The sequence below is a fragment of the Panthera onca genome, chromosome D2, assembly GCF_046562875.1.
Source record: "Panthera onca isolate mPanOnc1 chromosome D2, mPanOnc1 haplotype 2, whole genome shotgun sequence".
Lineage (NCBI taxonomy): Eukaryota > Metazoa > Chordata > Mammalia > Carnivora > Felidae > Panthera > Panthera onca.
In genome coordinates this window covers 32,777,923-32,804,318 of record NC_138349.1, presented here as the reverse complement: position 1 = coordinate 32,804,318, position 26,396 = coordinate 32,777,923, and the positions used below count along the sequence as shown (strand labels likewise).

General features: G+C 38.5%; 1 protein-coding gene across 5 annotated transcripts; it reads right to left on the bottom strand.

The window, feature by feature from the left end:
• Positions 1-361: 361 nt before the first annotated feature.
• On the bottom strand, positions 362-26,244 carry TCTN3 (tectonic family member 3). 5 transcript variants are annotated; one of them, XM_060641898.3, is made up of 14 exons: positions 25,796-26,237; positions 25,509-25,632; positions 24,827-24,945; positions 23,481-23,608; positions 23,136-23,244; positions 22,619-22,734; positions 22,117-22,152; positions 21,469-21,543; positions 19,967-20,092; positions 18,723-18,830; positions 18,230-18,324; positions 17,588-17,741; positions 13,878-14,015; positions 362-1,252 (listed from the first exon to the last, which is right to left on the bottom strand). In XM_060641898.3, exons 1-14 carry the CDS (start codon positions 26,043-26,045, stop codon positions 1,016-1,018), a joined length of 1,815 nt encoding a protein of 604 aa, XP_060497881.1. In that variant the 5' UTR covers positions 26,046-26,237; the 3' UTR covers positions 362-1,015. The 5 variants fall into 5 exon arrangements, 4 of the variants coding, with proteins under 4 accessions (XP_060497881.1, XP_060497880.1, XP_060497882.1 ...); XM_060641897.3 differs by having other exon boundaries at positions 21,469-21,549; positions 25,796-26,234; XM_060641900.3 differs by having other exon boundaries at positions 1,142-1,334; positions 21,469-21,549; positions 25,796-26,236.
• Positions 26,245-26,396: the final 152 nt, after the last annotated feature.

Sequence of the window (26,396 nt, the reverse complement as noted above, 5' to 3'; positions counted from 1 at the left end):
ACTCCCCCAGTTCTCTCTGCCTGGCTTTCAAGTCCCCATATAATGAGTTCCCATCTTTCTTATCCCATCACAGCACCTATTTTGCCCATTCAGTGTTCCTACTACAGTCATGTTAGTCTCCCCAGGAGTCTCCTCTGGCTCCTGGCATCACCTCCACCCTCCCACACTCCCTCCCCCCTATCCTGCTATGTTTAGCTCCAACCCCAGGAAAAGAACCACGTTCTTTGATTTGAATGCTATTCTGCCATGTATGAAAGGATCCCCCCCCCCCGCCCCGTTTTTAAAACTCACACACAGATAAACTATCACGAGGTGATCACATGTCAGCTTCTGTGTGCTGCTGGAATTAGTACAACAAAGCTCTCAATCAGTTTTATTTCCTCTCACCACAGTGGAAGGAAAAATGCAGAAATGAGTGGTAGGGTCATTTGCTAGTGAAAAAAGGGGGACCAGGATTCCACATTCATTTTGGAAACTGACTAGAAACAATCGCTCTCCCCACTCATGCCCAGGCAAAGTGTGTGGCCCAAGGGAGTAGGGAGGGGCCGGATGAAATCTATAGACAGCAGTTTTCTGTGAACAGTCAGCTGCTCTCAAGTCCAGAGGGCATCTATTCCCAAGTTCATCCAGGGGACAGCAGGAGCATGTTCCTTTTTATGTTGGGCCCATGTGTGGCTGTGAGCAGGTGGATGAAGATCTTGCAAAACTTCAGTCACGTACAACACAACCTGAAGGGCTGGAGGAAGGGCTCCTGATGTTCTTCTCAGCTTGAGAAGTAGAGAACCTTATGTGTACTTGGTGGTCTGCACAGTCCTAAGCAGAGAGCCAAGACAAAGATATTTGTGTTGCTTTTCAAAAATCCCTTCTTTCATATACAAACATTCCTTCAGTTAGGTCCTCTGTTATCCTGAATGCTCTCCTCTGGTCATGAGCAGGTAAGGGCCTATTTTGCCAAGATAAGTAGGCTGTCTCAGAACTTCCCATAGGGAAAACCAAAAATCAGATACTTCTTGTTTCACTTGGTCTCTAGCTTGAGAACTCCAAGTACTAAGAGACACAGGATAAGGATGAGAGAGGCTGAACCTTTTTGAGAGTCTACTCCTCTGCTGAATGCTATTTTCAAGGGAAAAAAGAAGTCGAATGGTAGTTTCCAGTCTATTCTGGGTTGGCCCCTTAGAGGCTCTGGCTTCTGGGTAATGTCCACAAAAGTCACAACAGTTGTCAAAGCTACTTCTGCTACTTGTTGGGAATCCTGCAGGAAGAAAACCCAGGACAGGTGAGTGCTTGGTATCCATTCAAGTAGCTCTCTAACTTGACTGTTATTATTACTTTCCCTGAAAAAAGACCAAAACCAAATTGCTCTAAGCAAGATATACCTTTTTCTCATATTGGTGCTACATAGTTCTTGTTCTATAAGATACAAGGAAATGAATTTCTTAGCAGCAGTCCATGACACCAGAACTGTGAACAGTTACACCTACCTAAAGTCTGAAAGACTGATTCTATAGTTTGCCCCAACTGGGGAGCTGGCTGATATCAGAGAGGCCACATGGCAAAACTGCTGCTGTTACGCTCTTAGCAGCTTCACCTTATCAAGTCCCAGAAGGCTCCAGGCTCTGAAGCAGAACACATGTGGAAGGAGTAGTGGCAATTCTATCCGTCTTCAATTGCAGAAAGAAACGTGAGACTTCAGGAAAAAACAAAGAACTCCGTAATGTAGATAAAAAGCCCATTAGAGTCACAGAATCCCAGGGTCAGAAAGGATCCTCTAAACCACCCATCAATTCAAGTCAAATGAAACAGATGCTCCCAGAAGGGACCTTGTCAAGCTGATTCAAGTATCTGGTCTAATACACATAGCTTTTGGTAGATGTCGTCGTAGCCTGATGATTGGAACATGTTTATCTAAAAAGAATTCCTTTTGTTCTAAGTCTGTGCTTACCAAACTTCTAATTATAATTGGACAGTAAATAAATACCTTGTTGAACCAGAAAGGAGTATTTTCTCCACTTACCTTTGTTTACTCCGATGCTACATATTCTCTACTGTGGTCTTTGGCAACAGTAAATACTAGCTGTGAGAACACAACTTGGAATAACCATTGGAATACTTGGAATACTTGGAATAATACTTGGAATACTTGGAATAACTTAGAATAACCTTTCTAGGTACTTAAAAAAATGGGTATGGGGCCAGTGCTGTGATAATCTTGCAGGTCATATTAATTCTTTGGAATCTTTTTTTCAACAGTGAAGTTCATGAGGGACTTGTCACAGAAATAATGTTACTTCTGAGGCACTGAGAGAACCATATATATTCCAGAACAGTCAGTGTAGGCTAAAGCTGACGAGGGAATCCTGATTCCAGCCAGGCATGGAAGACTGGCTGAAACTAACCAGACAAAGAAAATGGGGAGGATAGGATATAACATGGAGGCACGGATGAGGTAAGGATAGAAAGTGATTCCAGAATGACACCCACCTCAGTGTGATCATGCAACTACTCCTTCCCCACCTCAACAAGAGATTGGACAATTACACAAGGGAAATTGTGGATTTAGGGACAGTGGGCATAAAGAAGGACAGAGTGATGTACGGAACTAAAAATGGGGAAATTCTTCTGTATAATGAAATCCCTTCCCTCATCTAGTTCCAAGATGCTGACAGATGGGTCTTACATCCATACCCTTCAGTCAGGAATCAAGAGGCTCTTTCATGAAGAAAATGATCAGTTTCAGCAACAAGACAAAAAGATAATGATATCTGGCAGTTCTATAACCCCAAAAGCAACTGCACCAAACTGCTCTACTGTGAAGGTCACCAGTCAGCAAATCTCACTCATGATGATCACAGAGCTTTCAATGAGCTTAACAGCTTACTTTTATGTTAGACAGCTAGAGATTGCCAGATGTATGGGGGAAGCTTCTCACATTAAAGAGAAAAACTGTACATTGGTACCTGGGTGGTTCAGTTGGGTGAGTGTCCGACTTTGGCTCAGGTCACAATCTCGCAGTTTTTGAGTTCAAGCCCTGAGTTGGGCTCTGCGCTGACAGCTCAGAGCCTGGAGCCTGCTTCAAATTCTGTGTCCTCCTCTCTCCCTACCCCTTCCCTGCTCACACTGTCTCTCTCTCTCTCTAAATAAATTAAATAAATAAATAAATAAATAAACATTAAAAATATTAAAAAAAAAGAAAAACTGTACCAAATGAGAATAAACAAACTCAGAGGAAACAAAGAAAGATGAAGATGAGAAGTTGTTAAGATCTTTACTTTTATTTTTTTAAAAGTTTTATTTAAGTAATCTCTACAACCCAGCGTGGGTCTTGAACTCATGACCCTGAGATCAAGAGTTGCAATCTCTTCCAACTGAGATAGCCAGGTGCCCCAGATGTTTAAATATATAGAAGAAAAGGATATTATGAAATGAAACAGAAAATAAGCGCTCCTAGATATTAAAAATGTGAGAGCCAAAAAAAAAAAAAAAAAATCAGTAAAAAGGTTAAAAAATAAAGTTGAGGAACTCTTCTAGAAAGAATAAAAAAGTAAAGAGATAGATAATATAAAAGAAAAAAAATCAGAGAACCAATCTAGTGACTCTGTAACAGATTAATAGGAGTTACAAAAAGAGAGAACAGAGAAAATAGTTGGGGGGGGGGGGGGTCTGATTATTAAAAAAATAGTGAAAATTGAAAATTCTCAGAGTAAAAAAAAACAAAATTGTTTGGTATAATTAAAAATGAATGAAGGAAAAAACCTGTCCAAGGGCATAATATTATAGAAGCTTCGGACTACTAGGAGCAAAAAGATCTTAAAATGGCTTCTTGTGAGTGAAAATCTAGAATGCCTGGTCAGGTGACCAATCATAATTGATATGATAATGATGATGGTTGAATAAAGCTATCCTTAGACATGTGAATTAAAGAAAAAATGTACATGTGCATTTTTTTTTCCAGAGGTTATGAGATTTTGAGCTCCACAAAACAAGAGAGTAAACCAAGAAGAAAAAAGTAGTGTCTAGTAAACAGTGAATCTTAACATAAGAAGCAGGAGGAATTCTAGGATGACAGGAAAGGAAAGTTCCATAACAACTGCTGGGCAGTAACTCGTTTACACTACCTCAGGTAACAGAGGTCGCCATGAGGAAAACACATAGGAAAAAGTAGAACTGATAACATCATATGGCAAATTCAACTGTTTAGAAAACTGCATTGAGAGAGATTTTACGGAGATGTTGGAGAGTGTGAGACGTTTTCGCCTTTAGCTCAAAGAAAACTAAAACAATGATAATTTCAGAATGAATAAAAAATTTTACAAAAATTTAATGAGTTGGCTCAGCATATTTATAAAATCATAATAATGAGACACTGAATATTGATTTAATAAAGTTTTTTTTTTTTAGACAAATATAGTCTTTTTAAATGTTTTTGTTTTTTTTTTAATGTTTATTTTTGAGGGAGAGGGAGTACAGGTGGGGGAGGAGCTGAGAGAGACAGAGACTGGGGATCCAAAGCAGGCTCTGTGCTGACAGTAGTGGAGAGCCCTATGTGGGGCTCAAACCCATGAACCATGAGATCATGACCTGAGCCCAAGTCAGATGCTCAACTGGCTGAGCCACTGAGGTGCCTCTGATTTAATAAAATATTTTGATGTAATAAAATATTTTGATGTAAATAATAAAATATATTGGGAGAGTGGTGGGAGGAGAAAAACAGCTAAACTCATCTACCAAAACAAGAATTCAATAGATAACCTATAAACTCATGATCCGGGAGGTAATTACTCAATATTGCTTAGAATCAAGGCCAGAGGGGATATAACATTTTAGTTTTTGTTAAGATATCCTCTTTTCTGGCATTTTTTGACTTTAAAAACATGTATTATTTTGATAAATTACACAATTACTAATTAATTTGATAATTTATACCATTATCCAGCATTAACCCAATCTGCAGGGGAACTCTGAAATATAAGGTAGGCTTCACGGTCCCAACAAGTTGTGTTGTCTCAACCCAAACAAAGTAAGGAAGCAAGGGAGGTGAGTTTTTCTTTTCTTTTCTTTTCTTTCCCTTTCTTTCTTTTTAATTTTAGAGAGAGAGAGAGTCCCAGTGGGGTAGAGGGGCACAGGGGGGAGAGGGGGAGAGAGGGAGAGAGGGAGAGAGGGAGAGAGGGAGAGAGGGAGAGAGAGAGAGAGAGAGAGAGAGAGAGAGAGAGAGAGAGAGAGAGAGAGAATCTTAAGCAGGCTCCATTCTTCGTATGAAGCCCATTACGGGACTCCATCCCATGAACCATGAGATCATGACCTGGGCCAAAATCGAGTCAGACTCAATGGACTGAGCCACCCAGGCGCTCCAAGAGCTGGGATTTTCTATTCCTGTATCCTTCAGTCATTGGTTAAGGGCCATTTGGGAGATGTGTATTTCAAGGCACTTTACAGGTAAAGTGGGTCTAGTAGCATGAGGGCAGTCTTTCACAACAGACATAACAAAACACAACAGAAAGGGGAAGAAAACCTTAGGCATACCCACCAAATTAAAAAAAGGAGAGGGTGAAAAATAGAAAGGTAAGTGCAGAAAGCAAAATTACATTTGGTAGTCAACAGGGTATCACATATAAAATAGAAAAGAAATGAATGGGATGCCTAAACTGAAAACATATCCATTATCCTTGACTCATTCTCCCTCAACCTCTGTATCCAAGCAATCAAATCCTATCTGTGACACCCCTAAATCTCCTGAACTCTACTTCCTGCAGCCCTCACAGCCTCCACCTGGGCCCAGCTATCAGTGTCTCCTGATGAATTTCCATAACAGTATTCTAAATTTCACCTCAGTATTGTCCTTCACTTTCCATAAGCAGGGATGATGTTTATCTTGTTTACCACACTTTACCTAGAGCAGCAACCATGGTATTTGGCACAAAATAGGCACTCAATAAAGTTTTTTTTTTTTTTTTTTGACAAATGAGTAGAGGTATTTTGGATAGGACACTAATATAAAGTAACAAGAGATAATAAATCATAAGGAAAAAATTATGCCATAGCTATTTAATAGTAAGTACAAATCACTTTGACCCCTTATCCCTCCCACAACACCCTAATTAGGATCCTTAAAGTTTGTGCTTCCTTCCTTCCTTATTTGTTTATAAACTAATATTTCAAATTAAATGCTTACTCTTCATATATTAAGAATATTGCCTCCATAATTGTGTGGAAGTTTGGAACAAACACCATCTAATGGTCCAATACTTAAAAGGAATTTGAATGCACTTATCAGGTCATTGGATAATACTGAATGTTACCGACTCATTTTAGAATTTGTGTTTTAGTACCACATGAAGAACAAGGTTTTTAAGTTCAGTGTGTTATACGTAAATTTTGAAGACTAAAGTTTTTCTGTTTGCATTTTATCTTTTTTTTAAGTTTATTTATTTATTTTGAGAGAGCGTGTGTGAGCAGGGGAAGGGTAGAGAGAGAGAAGGAGAGAGAGAATCCCAAGCAGGCTCCACACTGTCAGTGCAGAGCCCCATGCAGGGCTCAAACTCAGGAACCATGAGATCAGGACCTGAGCCGAGATCAAGAGTTGGATGTTTAACTCCGGGTGGACTGAGCCACCTAGGCGCCCTCTATTTGCATTTTAAAAGTGATGTATAAGCAAAATTAGAGAATTCACTGTTTAGTGAATGTGTAGCAAGGACACTGGGGAAAAAAAAAACAATACTCAAAGTCTAGTCATCCCCTTTCTCTTATCAAAACAAACAAAAGACACATAGCCAAGTTAGCACAGTTCTTTTACTGTGGATCCAGTTCTGTTATGTATGGTTAATTTATTTCTGCCTTAAACTATCATATTTTATGATATTTACTTCAGAAATTACCATCAACAATTCTGTTTTAACACTTTGGGAGGTTTAGGAGCTTTATTTGTTTCAATCCAGTTTATATTGAGCGAAATCCTTTGTCCCCAAATAAGATTTACTTTGTAACAATATGAAAAGTTCAGATTAGGTTTTGCTTGGCTTTGGTGATAAGAAGTACACCCGATATATTACTGTATTACATCTTTATAATCACAAATTATATATATATATATATATATATAATTTTTTATCTTTATTTTTGAGAGAGAGACAGAGTGCGAGCAGGGAAGGAAGAGAGATAGATGGAGACACAGAATCTGAAGCAGGCTCTAGGCTCTAAGCTGTCAGCACAGAACCTGATGCGGGGCTTGAATTTACAAACGGCAAGATCACGACCTGAGCCGAAGTCAGACGCTTAACTGACTGAGCCACCCAGGTGCCCCTAAACCATTGTATGTTAATCCTCTATGTCAAATCATTACAAATGAAAAGAAACTATCATTATTAGAAATAGAGCCATGAATACCATCCCTTAGATTTATGTTTTTGTAACTACACATTTCATCAGCTAGAACTATGAACTGGAACAAATTCATCTTTGCTCAAGTGTGTAATTCATAACTGAGCTCTGAGAGCTCTTTATTCTACATACAAGAACCTTGTCAGAAACATTTATTGCAAATATTTCCCCCTGATCAGTGGCTTTTATTTTCAGCTTTCCTGTGTCTTTTTAACTTTTTATTGTGGTATAATTTGTGTACAATAAAATGTACACATCTTGTTTGGTTCAATGAGTTTTGACAACTGTATATGCTGTATAGCCCACACCCAAAACAAGATCTGCAATATATCCATCATTACAGAGGGTTCCCTTGTGTCTCTTTCCAGTCCGTCTCCCAGAAGCAACCACTTTCTTTTATCACTAAAGATTATTTTTGCCTGTTCTTATACTTTGTATAAATGGAATCTTAAAATATTATTTTTGTGTTTAGATTCTTTCATTCAAGACAAATGTTTCTGAGGCTCATCTATACTGTTTTGTGTACAAGTAATTCATTGTTTTATTGTAAGAATTCCATTGTGTGAATATATCACAATTTTCCCATTCTCCTGATGATGGATATTTGGATTATTTTCAGTTTTGCGCTATTATGAATAAGGCTGCTATGATCATTCTTTATAGGTCTTGTTTTGGACATATGTTTCAATTTCCTTTGGGTAAATACCAAGGAGTAAAATTGCTGAGTCACAGGGAAGATGAATATATAAAAGACTAAATGGTTGTACCATTTTCATCCCCATTAGCAATGTGTGAAAACTGAGATTTCATGTTTTGTCTTATTGATTTTAGTTATTCTAGTAAGTATTATACTTAATTTCCTAGTGAGTGCTATCTCATGGTTATAATTTGCATATCTCTAATGACTAATGACTTTGAGCAGCTTTTCAAGTTTACTGGCCATTTGTTTATTTCCTTTTGTGTAATATCTGTTCAATTTTTCCATTTTTAGTTAATTAATTTATTTTGGTCCTTGATTTATTTGTAGGCATTCTTTTTATATTTTGGATATTAATCTTTGGTCAGATAATGCACTTGAAAAATATTTTCTACCAAACTACAGCATGCATTTTCATAGAGGTGTCTTTGATTAGCAGTTATTTTAAAGTTTGATAAAGACCTATTTATCAAATTTTTAGTTTTATGGTTTGATATTTGTTTCTTATTCAAGAAATAATTGCCTAATTTAAATGTGCAAAAATATCCTCCTATGTTTCCTTTAAAGCTTTGTGACTCTGGGTTTTATATATAGGTTTACGATGCAAGCGTAAGTACTTTTTGTGTATGGAGTCAATTCATTTTTTCCCCTATGTTTATTCAGTAGTTTCAGTTTTATCCAGTTGTTTCAGTACCAACTATTTTTTAAAAAGTCCTTTTCTCATTGAATTGATTTGATTTGTGGATCTATTGTTGGACTCTATTTTGTCTCATTGGTCTATTTGTCTTTCCTTAAAAAAATTTTTTTTAATGTTTATTTTTTGAGAGAGAGAGAAAAACAGTGTGAGTGGGGGAGGGGCAGAGAGAGAGGGAGACACAGAATCCAAAGCAGGCTCCAGGCTCCGAGCTATCGGTCAGCACAGAGCTGAACGCAGGGCTTGAACTCACGAACTGTGAGATCATGACCTGAACTGAAGTTGAACGCTTAACCAACTGAGCCACCCATCCACCCCTATCTTTTTAAAAAAAAAAAAAATTTTTTTTTAATGTTTATTTTTGGAGGAGAGACAGAGCATGAGAGGGGGAGGGGCAGAGAAAGAGAGACACAGAATCCTTAGCAGGCTCCAGGCTGTGAGCTGTCAGCACAGACGCGGGGCTTGAATTCAAGAACTTCGAGATCATGACCTGAGCCGAAATCAGACACTCAATTTACTGAGCTACCCAGGTGCCCCCATTTGTCTATCCTTATACCAGTACCACACTGAGATTTAGAGTATATCCTGAAATCAATAGTTAAGTCCTCCAACTTTGTTCTTCTTTTTCAAAATTGTTTTGGTTATTCTCTTTGCATTTTCATATAAATTTTAGAATCAGGTTGTCCATTTCCACAAAAATGCCTGCTAGGATTTTGGGGGGTTTGCATTCATTCTGTTAGATTCATTTGGGAACAGATTATCTCAATGCTGAGTCATCTTCTCCATGAACATGGTATATTGCTTCATTTCTTTAGGTCTCCTGAAATTTCTCCCTATAATGTTTTATAGTGAATAGGTCTTTTGCTCTTTTGCTAAATTGGTTCCTAAGTATTTTATATGTTTTCCATGTTATTGTAAATGAAACTGAATAAATTCATCTTTAAAATAACATCTAGTTATTTCTAGGTGTTTTCCTAGTGACTTCAAGAAAGTTTAATTACAGGGGCGCCTGGGTGGCTCAGTTGGTTAAGCGACCGACTTCGGCTCAGGTCATGATCTCGCAGTTTGTGAGTTCGAGCCCTGTGTCGGGCTCTGTGCTGACAGCTCAGAGCCTGGAACCTACTTCGGATTCTGTGTCTCCCCTTCTCTCTGCCCCTCCCCTGCTCACGCTCTGTGTCTCTCTGTCTCTCAATAATAAATAAATGTTAAAAATTTTTTAAAAAAGGAAGTTTAATTACAAAAGCAGTAAATTATAACAAAGTTAAGACTATTGGTAAGTAAAAATGAGAAATAAAAACACCATATTTCCATCTCTAAGAATACCAGCATTAACATTTATATCTTGACCTATACATACCTAGATCCATATATATGTTTTTAACCATGTGAAATCACATTGTTCAGGCTGCTTAGAAGTTTCTTTAAAAAAAGAAAAAGAACCTCTACCTTTTCCTGTTAGTATTTCTTTCTAAAATGTAGTCCATACTCAAGTTTCCCAACTATTAGAAAATGTGATTTACAATTGTCCAAATCAGAATCCAATGCAAAAAAATGAACTGTATCTGATTGTTTATTCATGAGTTTCTTTTAATCTAACACAATCAGATATGGTGATTTCTATTATGATGATTAGAACTTATTTAACTATAAAGCATATTGTAAATATCCATGTAAAGGTAATTTTTCCTCATATAAGTACATGATCTTTAAGAAGTTAGCTGGTATCTGATATTAATTATGATTTTGGGGGCGGGGGAGAGGGGAAAGTGGGTGATGGGCATTAAGGAGGGCACTTGTCGGGATGAGCAATGGGTGTTGTATATAAGCCAATTTGACAATAAATTATATTTAGAAAAACATAATTTTAGGAGAACTAATGATTTAAATAAAGTGAAGGAAATAATTTCTAAAAAAAATAATGAATTATTTATGTACAATACTCTGCTAGATAATGTACACATTAGTTCTCCATGTTTTTTGGGGCCAAATATATATTTGAGGGAGAAGCCAATTAAAAATTTTAAATTCCCTCAGTATTTTAAAGATGTCAGTGAAATTATCAAGATTTTCAAATGAGTCAAACAGAACTAATACGTTAAAGAATAAATGTGGTTAAACATTATGTATCAGGGAGACACCTCAAGTGGGTATACATTTTAACATATGGAACAATGAGCATAACTTTCAAAAGTTCTTAAAAAAAGGTAAAAAGAAAACAATCCAGTCAACTAAGTAAGGTTCTTCTATAAAGACTATTAAGAAGTACAGAAAGGGGTCAAGTACTTCTATAGTCTTATCATTTGTTAAGAGATAAAGGCAAATGGTGGTTGATTGATCCCTGAAAAGGAAAGACTTCAGTGATAGAAACTTTACAGACTGTCACAGTGATCCAATGGTGATGATATTCTCTAAGACCTCAATAGGTAAGAGAAATCCCAATCCAGCCACTTCCTAGCCCTTTCCTTTAAAGCAATTGTTTCTAAAATCAAGTATATTTCATTTTTATTTAGTTTAGTGTTCTTTACCTTTCCTAGTATAGATCTTGGCTTGGCTTCAAGAAATCAATAAATCCCTTGAAACTATATAAAGAATATTGCATGTCTGTGCATTTTTCTAGTAAGTGAATAGCTTTCAACAGATTCTTAGTGGGGTCCTTAAGATTAGAAACCACTAAAACAGATTGGGAGCTTGACTGGCAGTTATTCTAGTATATGCTATTTGACTGAGATATAGAACACTGCCAACTTTCAGTTATAATGAATAAAATAAATTAGTAAATAAAACAATAGAATTAGCTTTAAAACGTAGTCAGAAATGTATTTTTTTTCTTTTTTTTTTTAAATTTTTTTTTTAACCTTTATTGATTTTTGAGACAGAGAGAGAGAGCATGAACGGGGGAGGGTCAGAGAAAGAGGGAGACACAGAATCTGAAACAGGCTCCAGGCTCTCAGCTGTCAGCACAGAGCCTAACGTGGGGCTCGAACTCACAGACTGTGAGATCATGACCCGAGCCGAAGTCGGACACTCAACCTACTGAGCCACCCAGGCACCCCCAGAGATGTATTTTCTAAAAGTGTTTTTCAAATTGTAAATTATGACTCATTAGTGTCTAGCATTAAGAAAAGAACAGAACAGGGCGCCTGGGTGGCTTAGTCAGTTGAGCGTCTGACTTCGGCTCAGGTCATGATCTTGCAATTTGTGAGTTCAAGCCCCGTGTTGGGCTCTGTGCTGACAGCTCAGAGCCTGGAGCCTGCTTCGGATTCTGTGTCTCCCCCTCTCTCTGCCCCTAACCCACTCGCATTCTGTCTCTGTCTCTCTCAATAATAAAAAATAAATAAACATTAAAAAAAAAAAAGAACAGAATAAACTACAACAGAATAGACAACATCACATTGTGCATTGCATAAAAACATTGTTTTATATTTCATTTTTATATATGTGTGTGCTAAAAGGTAGATTGTTGTAAAATACATAGAGACTAGTAATTTCAGTTGCTTCTGTGGAAGGGGCAAGTTTCTCAAGTCAGCCCTTAAGGTGAAAATTTTTGTATAGTCACAATTCCCTTTGCAAATCCTTTAAATCATCCTAAGTAAAGGCACATGATTTGGTATATCCCATACCACTTCTCAGTAAGTTCAACACAGTTAATTTTTGCACCATGACTGGAAGAGATACTGTCTTCAGTTATACATGAATGAAGCACAACTGAAGTTTTCAATTGTCAACCAATTAGACCAGTTAGATGTGACTGACTGCAAAGTGTGATTTTGTAGAGGGGGCAAACTAACCCAAAAAGCCAACTTCTACTAAATACTAGAAAAAAGATAATGATTAAAATATCTAGATAAGAGATAAGCCACTGGGTAGCTTCCATGCCTAGGAGAACAAGAGATTCAGAGAGAAAAGAACAGTCCTGTGGGTATCTTCCCAAACTTGCAAATAAATACAGTTTAGAAAAACAAAACCATATGTTCAGTGCAGGATCTCTAACTGATTAAATGAAGCTTATAGAAGTAGTGCTATGTTATTTAGTAATACAGAGAAAAAATGGAGTGCCTTCACTAACAGTTTCTGGTAACCTGAGTTTTAACCCCATTTATAGGCATAGAGAGCTAAGGTACTCAACTCTGTCGTAAGAAGGAGCTACAGATATTTTACTTCTGGCCTACATGCAGTCTCTAGTTCATTTCTTTTCTGGGATGTAAATGCAATGACATGTAGATAATAATTTCAGTTAGTTTTAAGTATCATTAAAAGTTGATACACTGGCATGCCAATTTATATGTGAATCAGTTCACCAGATCTTAATCATTTCTCTGTTTTTGCAATTTTAAAGCTAAGGATTATATACTAAATCCAAGGCAGATGTTAAAGTGGCTTAACACACATCATAAGCAATAGGTATATGTTTACTGCACTACTAAAATTATTTATCTTAATGGAATGCGATCAGCTAAGAACTGATGACTACAAACTAGCCACAGCAATATCTCTTTAAGCAATCAACAGGCTCACAGACTCTGATAAATGTGTGACTATCATACTGAATGCACAGTTATGGAAAATGTTCTCTGTGGTTAAATCAACTGGTATAGAAACACTGGTATGATAATTTTTTAAAAAGTTTATTTATTTATTTTGAGACAGAGACAGCATGAGTAACGGAGGGTCAAAGAGAGAGGAGACAGAAACCTAAGCAGGCTCTTTGCTGCCAGTGCAGAGCCCAACATTGGGCTCGAACTCACAAAACCATGAGATCATGATCTGAGCCGAAACCAAGAACTGGATGCTTAACCAACTGAGCCACCCAGGTGCCCCACACTGGTATGATAATTGCAATGAAATTAACCTATAAGATAGTCTGGGTTCAGGAAATTAAAAAAGAAAACAAACTGGGGAAAAATATATACACTGTATTTATCATGACAACATGCTAATTTCAATAATCAGGCAGGGAGGTTGACTTGAAAGTTGTATCAGCTCTCTCTAACCAAATGTTGGCTGGTAGCATAAATTGGCTCTCAATGTTAAAAAGTGATCTGCTTCTCATATAGCTGGTAAGACCATGTAGGCATTTCAAGGCTTAGTAGTACTTTATGAGCCATAACTTACCTTTATAGACTGGCACTGGTATAGGAATCGGGCTCCTGACACATGAGCTTGTGGGTTGGACTGGAGGCCTGTATATGCCCACAATACCTGGATCTCCAAGGAAACTGGTATGACACAGCAGGGAGTACAATGCATAGCCTGTAGAAGGGTAAAGAAGCATCTGCTTGAATTGCTGATGGTTGCCTACAGTCAGTTACCATGCATTAAGTAGCCATTGTTTCTTAAAAATTATACACAACAAAGGAGGTAATAGGACTTAGAGAAAGAACACAAAAGTTCACAATAGACCATACTATTGTCCTTGATCTTAAAAAAATTAATATTCTAAAATGGAAATGACTAATATAGAGATTAATAAAATGTGAACCCACGTACAAGGGTTATAAGAAGTGCTCAGTAGCGGTGCATAGTGCTGTGGACTGCCAAAAAAAAGCCGTTTCTGGCTGAGGATGGCTTCACGGGACTGGGATGAGTAATGTGTGACTGGAAGAAATGGTGATTAAAGGAAAATTCAGGTAGAGAGATGGCACATAAAGAGGTGTGGAACTAGGGGTGCCTGGGTGGCTCAGTCGGTTGAGCGTCCGACTTTGGCTCAGGTCATGATCTCACGGTTCATGGGTTCGAGCCCCGCATCAGGCTCTGTGCTGACAGCTCTGAGCCTGGAGCCTGTTTCAGATTCCGTGTCTCCCTCTCTCTCTGCCCCTCCCCCACTCATGTTCTGTCTCCTTCTGTCTCAAAAATAAACATAAAAAAAAATTTAAAAAAAAAGAGGTGTGGAACTAGACCAGCACATGATGTCATGGAGGGATATTCACTGATTAATTTGAATAATAGTTACTGAGTGTCTTCTATGTGCCAGGCATGATGGAGGCACTGGCCTTGAGCAGACCACTTGACTAAAGCAAAGGATTTGTACCCAGAGCAGTGAAAGGTAAAGGAAGACATTTCAGGGTTAGATTATGAAGTCCAACTCCAGGAAGATTAATTCCAAGAGGTAAGAAGGATTGCCGGAAGTGAGGACATCAATCGGGAGGTTACTATAACCTAGCAGACACAAGGCACTATCCTCAAATATGCCTTGTGCTTTCCTAGCTTCATACCTTTTTAGAGTAAGGCTCGGACACTGGCAATAATAATACAGGAATGGGGGGAGACAGACAGACCATATTTAAGCTTACTTTATTCAGTAACTAACAAACTGTTTCCCCAAGTGACTGCATCATTTGCAGTCCCATCAATAATGTCCGAGGGTTCCAGTTTCCACACACCCTTGCCAACACTCATTAGTGTCTCTCTTTTAAGAATAGCCATCCTCATGGGCGTGAAGTAGTATCTCGTAATTTGGCATTTTCTTAATGGCTAACAATGTTGAGTCTTTCATGTGTTTGTCCCAGATATTTTAAAACATCTTTCTTTTCATTTATTCTACATTAGGAATATTTTCCTATGTTGTCAAATGTTCTTCAAAAATGTGATTTAAAAATACAAATTGTAGGCTTAAGGCAAAAAAAAATAATAAAGAGTAGTTCCAGTATAATCTGAACCTTGTCACTAACCATCCTCTTCCTGTTCTCAGCTACAATCACCCCAAACCACACTTCCTCTGTAGGGCTCTGTGGGAGATTTACAAGAACTCGATTTGACTTCAGTTGCCCAAAGCCTGGATCGAGTACACGTGTTTACTTACCCCAAGACTTTTTAAAAGGAAAGAAGTATATAAGGAATAAAGTCATAATAGTGCTGCAGAAGAGAAAAGGGAACTTTCAAAATAATCTCTAAAGAGAAAGGCATTTCAAAGTCTGAACCAAAACTGAAAGGTTAAATAAAAAAAGTAAATTGATATCTTTCACAATATAAAAAAAAATACCAGAAACAAAGTCAAAAGACAAATGACAAACTGGGAAAAAATATCTGCAAATCATACCAAAAGAGTTCATTTCTCAAATTTGCAAAGATTTCCTATAAGCCATAACACAGTAATTCAATAAAAATGGACAATATAGATAGATAATAGTGAATAAAATACAAATTGTTCAACCATATATCAAAATACTCAACCTTACTCACAGTGAGAGAAAAATAAAACTACACTGAGATACTAATTTTCACTTATGAAAAAAGATTGAAAATTTTTATGACATAGTATTAAAGAGGCTTAGGGGAAAAAAGCAGTGTCACAGATGAATGATGGGACCGTAAATTCGTGCAACCTGTATGGGGAATAAATTGATAATATTTATTAAAATTTTAAATGCATATACCTTTGATCTAGCAATTCTACTTCTAGAAGTTGTCATATAGGTTTATTCTCTCATGTATGAAATGTTGCCTGAACCAGGATACAAAATGCTGCATTGTGTATAACAGCAAAAGACTGAAAACAACTTGAATGTCTACCAAAAACTCTGCATAAATAAATTATGGTTCGTCCATGTAATGGAATATTATGCAGCCATACTGTGCAAAGAATGAGGAAGCACATTATGTACTGATATGGACCACACTCTATGATCAAGTGAGAAAAGCAAGGTGTAGGACAGTGTCTACAATGTTATATCATGTGGATAAAAAAAGTACAAGAGTATATACTTGTGCGAGCATGCAGTACCTGTGGAAGGAAAGAAACTAGTAATTTCAGTTGCTTCTGTGGAAGGGAAGAGCTGTCTGAGACAGATTTTTATTTTGTACTTTTTGAATTTTTAGCCAAGTATATGTATTACTTATACAGAAAAATAAACAAAATTTTAATATATATATTTTAATACTTATTCATTTTTTTGAGAGAGAGAAAGAGACAGAGCATGAGTGGGGGAGGGGGAGAGACAGGATGGAGACACAGAATCTGAAGCAGGCTCCAGGCTCTGAGCTGTCAGCACAGAGCCCATTGTGGGGCTTGAACTCACAGACCGTGAGATCATGCCCTGAGCCGAAGTCGGAGACTTAACTGACTGAGCCACTTGGGTGCCCCAACAATTTAAAATTTTAAAAGAAAAGAAAAGAAAATTAAAGGTACAGCTGAGACTAAAGTGAGAAGATAGGGGGTTAGGCAAAAGAGGAAGAAGACAGAATAGTATAGCAGATTTACTTATGTCACTTGAGCTGGAGTCCAGAAACACACTTGCTGGCACTGATCTAGTGGGCCACCAGGAAAAGTGCAAACAGAAACAGCTAAGTGAGTTTCCTTCTAGGGAAGGGGGTGTTGGGGTTTTCACTCTTCATTGAATTCAATGAATTCAATTGAATTCATTGAATTCAATTCAAACCATTATATACATGGTTTGAATTTTTAACCTATTAATGTATTTTTATTAAATATAAATATGTAAACTTTTGTAACAGAAGGAAAACACAATTTCAACCTCAAAGAATCTGTGTTGATCAAACATTCAAGAATATAAGAGAATATCTGAAATATATACTTTCTCTTACCATAAGTAAGGTTGATTTTGAACCACAGAACAATCTCTAGATTTTCTACCTTCAAATTTTTTTCCAAGTAAGGAAAGTAAGTTAGGTATAAACCTAACCTGAAATAATAACTTCAAATGGCATGATTTTTTGTAGTCTTCCTTTTGTGACAACTGCATTATCTTCCTTCTATGAGGGTCACATCATCTTTGGAAACAGGGCTGGTTTTAATTTTAATATCCACAATTTTCAAACAAAAGGGGAAAGTGAGTTTCTGTGAGAATGTGTATTTCTCTCCTTACTGAAACACTGCAGTTCCTGCTGAGAATCCTTGTCCACTCTCTCTTTTGGGCTGGGTCAGCGTTACCAAAGATGGCAACATGTTCTGGGCTGGTTTTTCCATGAAGAGTCTGATAAATTTCCTGCTGTAAGTGGCTGCAGTCCACCTTTTTCGGCCTGAAATGAAACACCATGGAGGCTGGAGTTCAATGCTAACATACTGATCCAAATGTTAAAAATAATATTATAGGAGCACCTGGGTGGCTCAGTTAGTTAAGTGTCCTACTTCAGCTCAGGTCATGATCTCACAGTTCATGGGTTCAAGCGCCACATCCATTCTGAGCTGACAGGTCAGAGCCTGGAGCCTGCTTTGGATTCTGTGTCTCCCTCTCTCTCTGCCCCTCCCCCGCTTACACTCTGTCTCTTAAAAATAAATAAATGTTAAAAAAAATTTTTTTGAATATTACAAAATAAATTGGAAGAAATAATCCTTATTAGTAGGTATAAGAGACTGTTAGAAAACTTTTAGCAATATTACTATTATATAGATTATAAAACTACTCCTAACTAGCATTGTCATTCAAAATATAAAAGTTGTCCTTATCAACATATTCCCTACAGAGAGAGGCAAAATTGTGGGAAATGATGTGGAAGCAAAGAATTACCTGAGCTTGCATCCAGATATTGCATTCACTCCAAATTGCACTTCATGTTTCTTAACAGAGCAGATTCCATCACCCTGGCTCTGCAAGAGGGTCATCTGAGGTGGAAAGTGATGGTCAAGGAGAGTGTAACAGAAGAAAAAGAAGGCAGATTGGAAAATTTATGCTCTTATTATTCCTTTAACACTATATTTTGTTATTATCATAACATTGTTCGAGTTACAAATTTGTTTTTTCCCTCTAGTAGTTAAAAAACACAAGAGACAATTACTATTTTCCCCCAAATGTCTAACCACACACCAGTATATAACTATTTCCTTAAAACAAATACCTTCAGCTTTTGGTAGCAACGACTTTGAGAATATAACGTATTAATGGTTTGGTAAAGGAAGTCCTGAATACCTAAAAAAATCAGGGGACCTCAGAATTGGCAAACCCAAAAGATCAGCAGCTGCAGCTTTTCTGCAAGAGACTACCCAAGTCCCAAAAAGGATACAGAGTGACTTTTATCACCAGTTAGGGCCAAAAGTGGCTTCCCAACAATATAGCCAGGATTTCCACTTCTAGGACCGGTAAGAGAAGCAGCTGTGCTCTGTTGAAAAGCCTGCACAAAGAGCGAAGAAAAGTCACTTGCACAGAAAAGCATGCTCCACTGTGTGGCTTCATACCCTTCTCTATGGCATTGCAGAAACTTAGCAGCACTGAACAATCTGGCTCCCTCACACAGTGGAGCATTTTGCAGAAATTTCTACTCCCCAACATCTTTTACTTTTCCATTCACTATAATAGGTCCCAAGTGATCTGCATATTGAAATTCACTGTATGCTACTCCTACCAAGGATTACAACCAAGGATCTACCAACCTTTTGTTTCTCAAAAACTTCTATCAGTTAAGGAATTTAAACTTAATTTAGAAATATCTTTTAATTAATATAGACGTTCCAGTGATAAACTGTGAGAGACATGAGACTTGGTTGATCATTTGAGGGCAGAGTTGAGAAGAAACCAGATTCTGCTGGGGTCAAAAGAAAGTAGAAAAAGGCAAAAGAGTGGGTGATGGGCATTGAGGAGGGCACCTGTTGGGATGAGCACTGGGTGTTGTATGGAAACCAATTTGACAATAAATTATATTATATATATATATATATATATATATATATATATATATACACACACACACACACACACACACATATATATAAAGAAGAAAGCCAAAAGATCGTGATCAAGATTGGAAAATTAGATTAAGTGGGAAATGAATAAAATGCTAAATGCCATCACATAATAATTTGACATGTTTATAAATACATACAGGCAAAAATTCATTATAAGCACCTAAATAGTACAGAAATATAAAGAGTAAAAGTAAAAAACAAACAAAAACTTGCCAAATGCCCAGATATATGAGAAAAGCTAGTTAAAGAATTTCTATGGGAGGTTGGCTGAGTTTATGATTCAAAGTGACTATTTAAAAAAAGAGTTTGGATTTGAGACTAAAGTCCCAATGACTAAAGTCATTGGGGCCAGATAGAGAGTCACAGAAACTTTACTGGATAAATGTTGTTGAATCTCTATCACTTGTAGTTAAATTATGGAATAGCAAATGTTGAGGCCTCAGTTGACAGACTGAACTAGGCCTTCATATTCTTAATCTATTTTGCATGCATCAGAGAAGCCCAGGAACTATTTCTAACCCAGTATTTCTTGCCCTCTCAATCCATATAGAAGAAGGGCCCTAACCCTGAAGCGAATGAGGAAATGTTGCTGTAAGGAAGTGTCTGGCTCCACAGTCAGGTTGGTTTGTCCAAAACTGACAGAGACTTTCTGGATTCCAAAAGTCCCATTGGTCTCTATCTCATAGATGACCTGAAATACAAAAGTAAAATCAATTAATAAAATTTATTTATTCACTCATTTATTCATCTATTTAGAGTGCATGTGTGAGAGGGGAAGGGGTAGAGGAAGGAGAGGAAATCTCAAGCAGGCTCCATACCCAGTGTGGAGCCTGATGTGGGGCTCAATCTCATGACCATGAGATCATGACCTGAGCCAAGAGTTGATCGCTTAACCAACTGAGCCAACCAGGTACCCCTAAAAATTATTTAATGGGCCAATTATACAGAAGATTTTCTGTCTTTAAAAGTTTTATTATAACTAAATGAGTGTACAGCATAGTGAATACAGTTAACAGTAGTATATTTATATTTGAATGTTGCTGAGAGTAGATCTTAAGTTCTCATTGCAGGAAAAAAATGTGTAACTATGGTAATGAATATCAACTAAACTCAACTGGTGATCATTTCACTATATGTGTGTGTGTGTATGAAATTATCATGTGGTATACTTAAATAAATATATATATATATGAAATTACCACCTTGTGTACCTAAAACTAATACAGTGTAACATATGAAATTATCATGTGGTATACCTAAAACTAATACAATGTAATATGTCAATTATATCTCAATAAAAGAAATAACTGAACGAGGGAAACTAAACAAGTAATCTTAAAAATGCTAAACACAAATACCATGAAAAGATAAAGTAGACTTCATATTATATCTACACATGCAAAAAGATACTGGATCTTTGAAAGGGTTTTGAAAGGGTTTGAAAGGGTTTGAAAACTCTTTGACAGGGTTCATGGGAGAAGTGAGTTTATGGTAAGGATCGAAAGGGAAGAAAAATGAGTTCTAATTGTGTGCAGAGAAGATGAGTAGAGAGGGAGGCATGGAATGGACACCAGGTTTACTTGATTCTCCCAATGTATGAGGATGAATGAAGACAGTAGCTGGAAATGGAAGTCATAAGCAATTGAAGGTAACCTTAGATTTCTGAGAAGACTTTAAAATGATGCTTAAGACAATTCTTCCTTCTGTAGCTTGATTAAAAGGGAGAATAGAGGAAAAGAAGTGGACTCCTCTATTTCAGATTTTCAGATGATACTAGTTTTTTTCAGGAGAAGAAAATGTGGTATGAACTATAATAAACTGCCAATAGGTAAAGATAGAAAAGTCAGAAGTAATCTTAGTCTTTTGGGTGTGAAATATGGGAGAAAGGCAGCAATGGAAACTGAAACATGGTAGGAGGAAGGTGATGGGCTCAGCTTTTGACATGTTAAGTTCCATGCACAAAAATTCCTGTGGGGTTGGTCTGGTACTTAATGGAAGATGAGGCACCTCTGGTAATGCTGATCAACAACCAACAAACAGTCCAGAATCTGAGATCAGCATCCTTACCTGGGAAACCACATTCTGACAAATGTTTCCAGACAAGAGAGGAGAACCAGCCTGTGAGACAAGGGTTACAGGAACCTGGAACTAGCAAGGAGAAGAAGTGAATCAACTGAGATTGAAAGCAGTATTTTCTCTTCTAGCTACATATTATATTGAAATGAGTATTTTTCATTTTTGATCACCACCTTCCTCTCTCCTTCCCATTGCCAGCCTACAACTTAAGATTAAAAAAAAAATCATTTTAAATCAGCACTTCTCAAAACATATTTCTCAGGTCCTTAATTTTACTGGATATAAAATAAAGGTTCTATGGTCAAATAAATTTTAGGAATACTATATCTGGTATTCCCCTTAGAGAGTACCAGGGTCCTGTAGCACATTAAAGACTCCAAGAAGACCCCTCTAAATATAATGTTTAACTTTACTTAACCCAATGTTTCTGAAACTTATCTAACACCTTGTGAATTTTTATTTCATGTGATGCTTATTAATCATAAAGAACTTACATGGGACAATGTTTTACGTCCACACCTAACAGTTTGATACATCACACACAGATTTCCTTTCACAACTACAATCTAGACTGAAACTGCCTCAGATGCAAATGGACCAAATAGTCTCCTTATTCTTTCCTGATAAACAACGTCATACCTTCGTATTCTGCAGATCAGTCATACCTCTTGGAACCTAGAATAAGAGAACAGCAAGAACCGTGAGTGTGCGTAGACCTCAGAGAAAATTTCCAGGAGCTTGTGGTTTCACATGTGGGGAGGAAAAATTAACATATTAGAATGATTCTTCTCTTCCACCTGACTCTTCTTAATACTAAAATGCCATGAGTAAAGCTGAGGGGAGATTGGACTGTGACACGCCTGCTCTGAGCAGAGCTCTACTGAATGGCAAAAGCAAGAGGTTTTGGTGAAATAGTGAAATGATATCCCCTCCCACTGTCCAAGCCAATCCCATTAGCCAGGAGGGTAGAATCTCTTATCCTGGATGTATATCCTCAATTCTTCCATCTTTCTTTAGATGACAGGGTTTTTGGGCCATCTGCCTTTTTTGTAGCTCTTAGGCATTCTGACTTTCAGTTCAGTGCTTTTCCCACAACCCAAATGGTGGGAAGCATGTTGAGTTGGAGGGTAGGGGACACCACCTTTAAGACTGTGAAGTTATAATAAGAGGCAGCATTGAGGGCTGGATCCAAGGTGCAGCTATTTGCCAGGTTCTTGAAGAAACGAGCACAGGTTGTACTTTTACTCTCCAGGAAACCTTAGGACACAAAGAATTAAGGGAGTGATAAAAAAGAAAGTCTATTTTCTTTTTATTTAAAACAACTTTTTTTAGGGTTTTTTTTTTTTTAAACGATTTCTAAGAAAGCCTATTTTTCATTTTTATTTTCTTTAATTTTTTTTTAATGTTTATTTATTTTTGAGAGAGACAGACAGAGCGTGAGTGGGGTAGGGGCAGAGAGAGAGGGAGACACAGAATCCGAAGCAGGCTCCAGGCTCTGAGCTGTCAGCACAGAGCCCAAAGCGGGGCTCGAACCCACGAACCATGAGATCATGACCTGAGTCGAAGCTGGATGCTTAGCTGACTAAGCCACCCAGGCACCCCCAAGAAAGCCTATTTTAAATTGAACAAAAAGGTTGGCACTTTTGTTTTGGACTCACCCGCAGGATTGCTCTCAGCACAGAGCCCCCCAGCACCAACTCCGGCAGGCTGCCTCAGCAAGCTGATTACAGACCACTTGGGGAAATATGTCAAAATGGGATCCCCAGCCTGAATAAAGTACAGTATAAATTTATCCACAGTGAGATTGGACAGAACTCTACCAGAAAAGAAAAAGTAGAAACAAAAATTAACTCAATGACTTGTTAATATGGACAATACTGCCTTCAAAAAGAGTTGACAATGGTTTACCTAGTTGCAGCGGGGTACCTCAAAGATACCCCGTCAATTGTCAGCTATGAGGGAAAAACCACACCAAACAATCCCATCCCTATCCCCAGGCTCACCCTGTAAAAAGGTGGTGGTGACTGGGTTTGGAATGTTGAAGTGAATGATTCGCCTCCAAACTCTGTAGCCAAGGCCTGGAAGTTGGTTGCATTGACCTTTTGGAGCTTCTGGAAATAGTTTAATCTTGCTAGGATGTTTTTTTTTTTTTTTTAATGAAAAGGGGTTTAGATAAAAGAAAAACATTTATTTTAAAATATCTGGCATGCCAAGTAACTACTTAAAAAATATTATTGGGGCATAATATATACATAGCAAAGTATGCAAATGCACTCATCTTAAGAATAAACTCAAAAGGTTTTTTACATATTTATATACTTTTATTCCCGCTACTCAGTGTAAGTTATAGAACATTTTCCCAGAAAACTCCCAATCAATAACACTCCACTTTCAAAGACAACAAGTGTGATTTTTATCGCCTTCTATTTTGTGTGTAATCTGTTAAAGGAATTATTGTTTTACTACTGACACCTAAGATAAGAATACAGCCAATGAATACCAGTCAGTTCCATGTCCTTAATGCCAGAAATGTGAGTGATTAGCAGACTGCGATGAAGACAGGAGGTTAAATAACGTTCACATTTGCCCCATACCAGATGAGTCTCTAGTACAACAAAAAGGTACTGTTTCCGTCAGAACATGGCAAAGCTAGAGACAACATTCAATTTGTCCTCTCCTTCCTGTTTCTTCTTCTTCTTTTTTTTAATGTTTATTTATTGTTGACACAGAGAGACAGAGCATGAGTGGAGGAGGGGTAGAGAGAGGGAGACACAGAATCTGAGGCAGACTCCAGGCTCTGAGCTGTCAGACCAATGAGGGACTCAAACTCACGAGCTGTGAGATCATGACCTGAGCCGAAGCCAGAGGCTCAACCGACTGAGGCGCCCAGGCGCCCCATCCTTCCTGTTTCTTCTAAACCTCAACTGACCAGTCCTGATAATAATGTTTCCACCTCTCAAGTAATTGGCTTTATGTTTCCTTCCTTTCACTTCATAATGTCTACATTTAAAATTTCAGACACTCCAAAGTGGTATATTTTGTAACAATTCTATAACTTATATTAAACAAACATGTAAATCTATCTAAGTTCCTGTAGCCAGCTCCTTATGTCTAACAGGGAGGACTGAACTTAAAGTTGTGTACAGGTTTTCTGATCCACAGCCAATAGGGCATAAGAAATCGCAAACGTTCACTACTAAGAGAAAGAGAGGGAGCAAGTGGAGAGGTAGAAGAGGGCAGATGATGGAAATTCAACAGAAAAAAAAAGTTAAAAAAAAAAAAGTCCATACATAAAGCCAACTTTCAACAAATGTTAGGTAACATGAACAGCCAATACATTTCTACTCACAGTTGTTCACAAGGACACAAAACTGCCTTACTCCACCTGAATCCATGAAAACTCTCGAAGGAAATGGGGAATTACTCCTGAAGATAAGAGAGTTGTCCACACACATCCAACTCGAAGACCTGAGAGGAAATAGAACGAAGAAGAGATACATTTAATTTTTTTTTTTTAACGTTTATTTATTTTTGAGACAGAGAGAGACAGAGCATGAATGGGGGAGGGGCAGAGAGAGAGGGAGACACAGAATTGGAAGCAGGCTCCAGGCTCTGAGCCATCAGCCCAGAGCCCGATGCGGGGCTCGAACTCACGGACCGTGAGATCTTGACCTGAGCTGAAGTCGGAGGCTTAACCGACTGAGCCACCCAGGCGCCCCAAGATACATTTAGAAGTGGAGGGTTTGGTCCAAAGGACGTGCCCCATGGATGTCAATCAATGCCTAAGAGAGGCCTCCTTGGGCATCCATAGGACAACACAAAGGTCCTATTCTATCGGAGGGTCCTACTCTAGAGAATCCGAGGAGTAACTTCACTCCTGGGAAAAACCAAGGTAATTCCCCTTACAGAAGTGGAAGTGGGGGTGGAAGGCAGGAAGGATAACTCCTCCTACTTCCTAACATGACTTATTACAATTAGACCCTACAGGGTCTCAATCTCCTTTAGGATTCTACCGGCACACGGCAGCTCACCTCACGCTGCCCGGAAGGCAGAAGGAGAAAACTGTCCTCGGATGGAGAAGGTAGCAGTCCCTGTCGCAACAGCAATTTATGTCGCAGGTACCAGGAGTCAAGTCACAGACACAGACCGGTAAGGCTATGAAGGTAAAGCAGAGGGAATGGGGTGAGGATTCCCAAACTTCCGAGCGCGAATTCCCATCTTGCGACAGTCCCACTCCTCACTTAGTGGCAACCCACTTTTTCCACAGAATTTTAGATCTAAGGCAGTGGTTTTCCATCCCCACATCTCCTCCCCTCACCTGGGAAGAGGTCTACGGTCCCATTCTCAGGTGCAGAGGGGGTCACTACCGTAGGGCCCACCGTAGAGATTCCAGGCACAGGCCAGGGAGTTTCAGATCCCTCCGAGGATTGAAGGGTCCCTCCAGGCGACGCTGGCCCCACGTCCGAAGGGGTGGGTGCAGCCCCTGACGGAGAGGAAGGCTGAAGCCAGACGCCCTCGGGAACCATCAGGAAGAACACCTGCAGTAGCATGAGCTGCGAGATGCACATGGGGGCAGTCAAGACCCCCACGAGTTTAAAGTGGGTTTCAGCGGTCCCGAGGCGCGTCGGGGGAGGATGGTGGAAGGAGTCGCATCGCGTCTGACGTATTCCGCATGCACCTGCTCATTGGCTCATGGTTACGGCCGAGAGTTTTTCAGCCAATAGAAAGCGGCGTTGTTACAGCTCTTTTAACAGCTTTTAGTGTGCGCTCTCCTCCTTAGGCCGGCCGCGCCCCGCCTCCGTCGCTTGGTAACGGCCAAACTCTCGGAGGAGCCCTTGCCCCTTCTCTCCGCTAGGTGACAGTAGAAGGTCAGCGGAAAGACAGGTGGCTTGGAGTGTGGCGCCGGCGTCGCGGCCCAC

What these genes read in the sequence shown, in the direction of transcription:
- TCTN3 (XM_060641897.3), bottom strand. Translation starts at nt 26,045, where the DNA reads ATGTGCATCTCGCAGCTCATGCTACTGCAGGTGTTCTTCCTGATGGTT. An exon ending in GACCGTAGACCTCTTCCCAG is followed by an intron (nt 25,633 to 25,795) that starts GTGAGGGGAGGA and finishes TTACCTTCATAG; the next exon opens with CCTTACCGGTCTGTGTCTGT. An exon ending in TGCCTTCCGGGCAGCGTGAG is followed by an intron (nt 24,946 to 25,508) that starts GTGAGCTGCCGT and finishes ATTTCCTCTCAG; the next exon opens with GTCTTCGAGTTGGATGTGTG.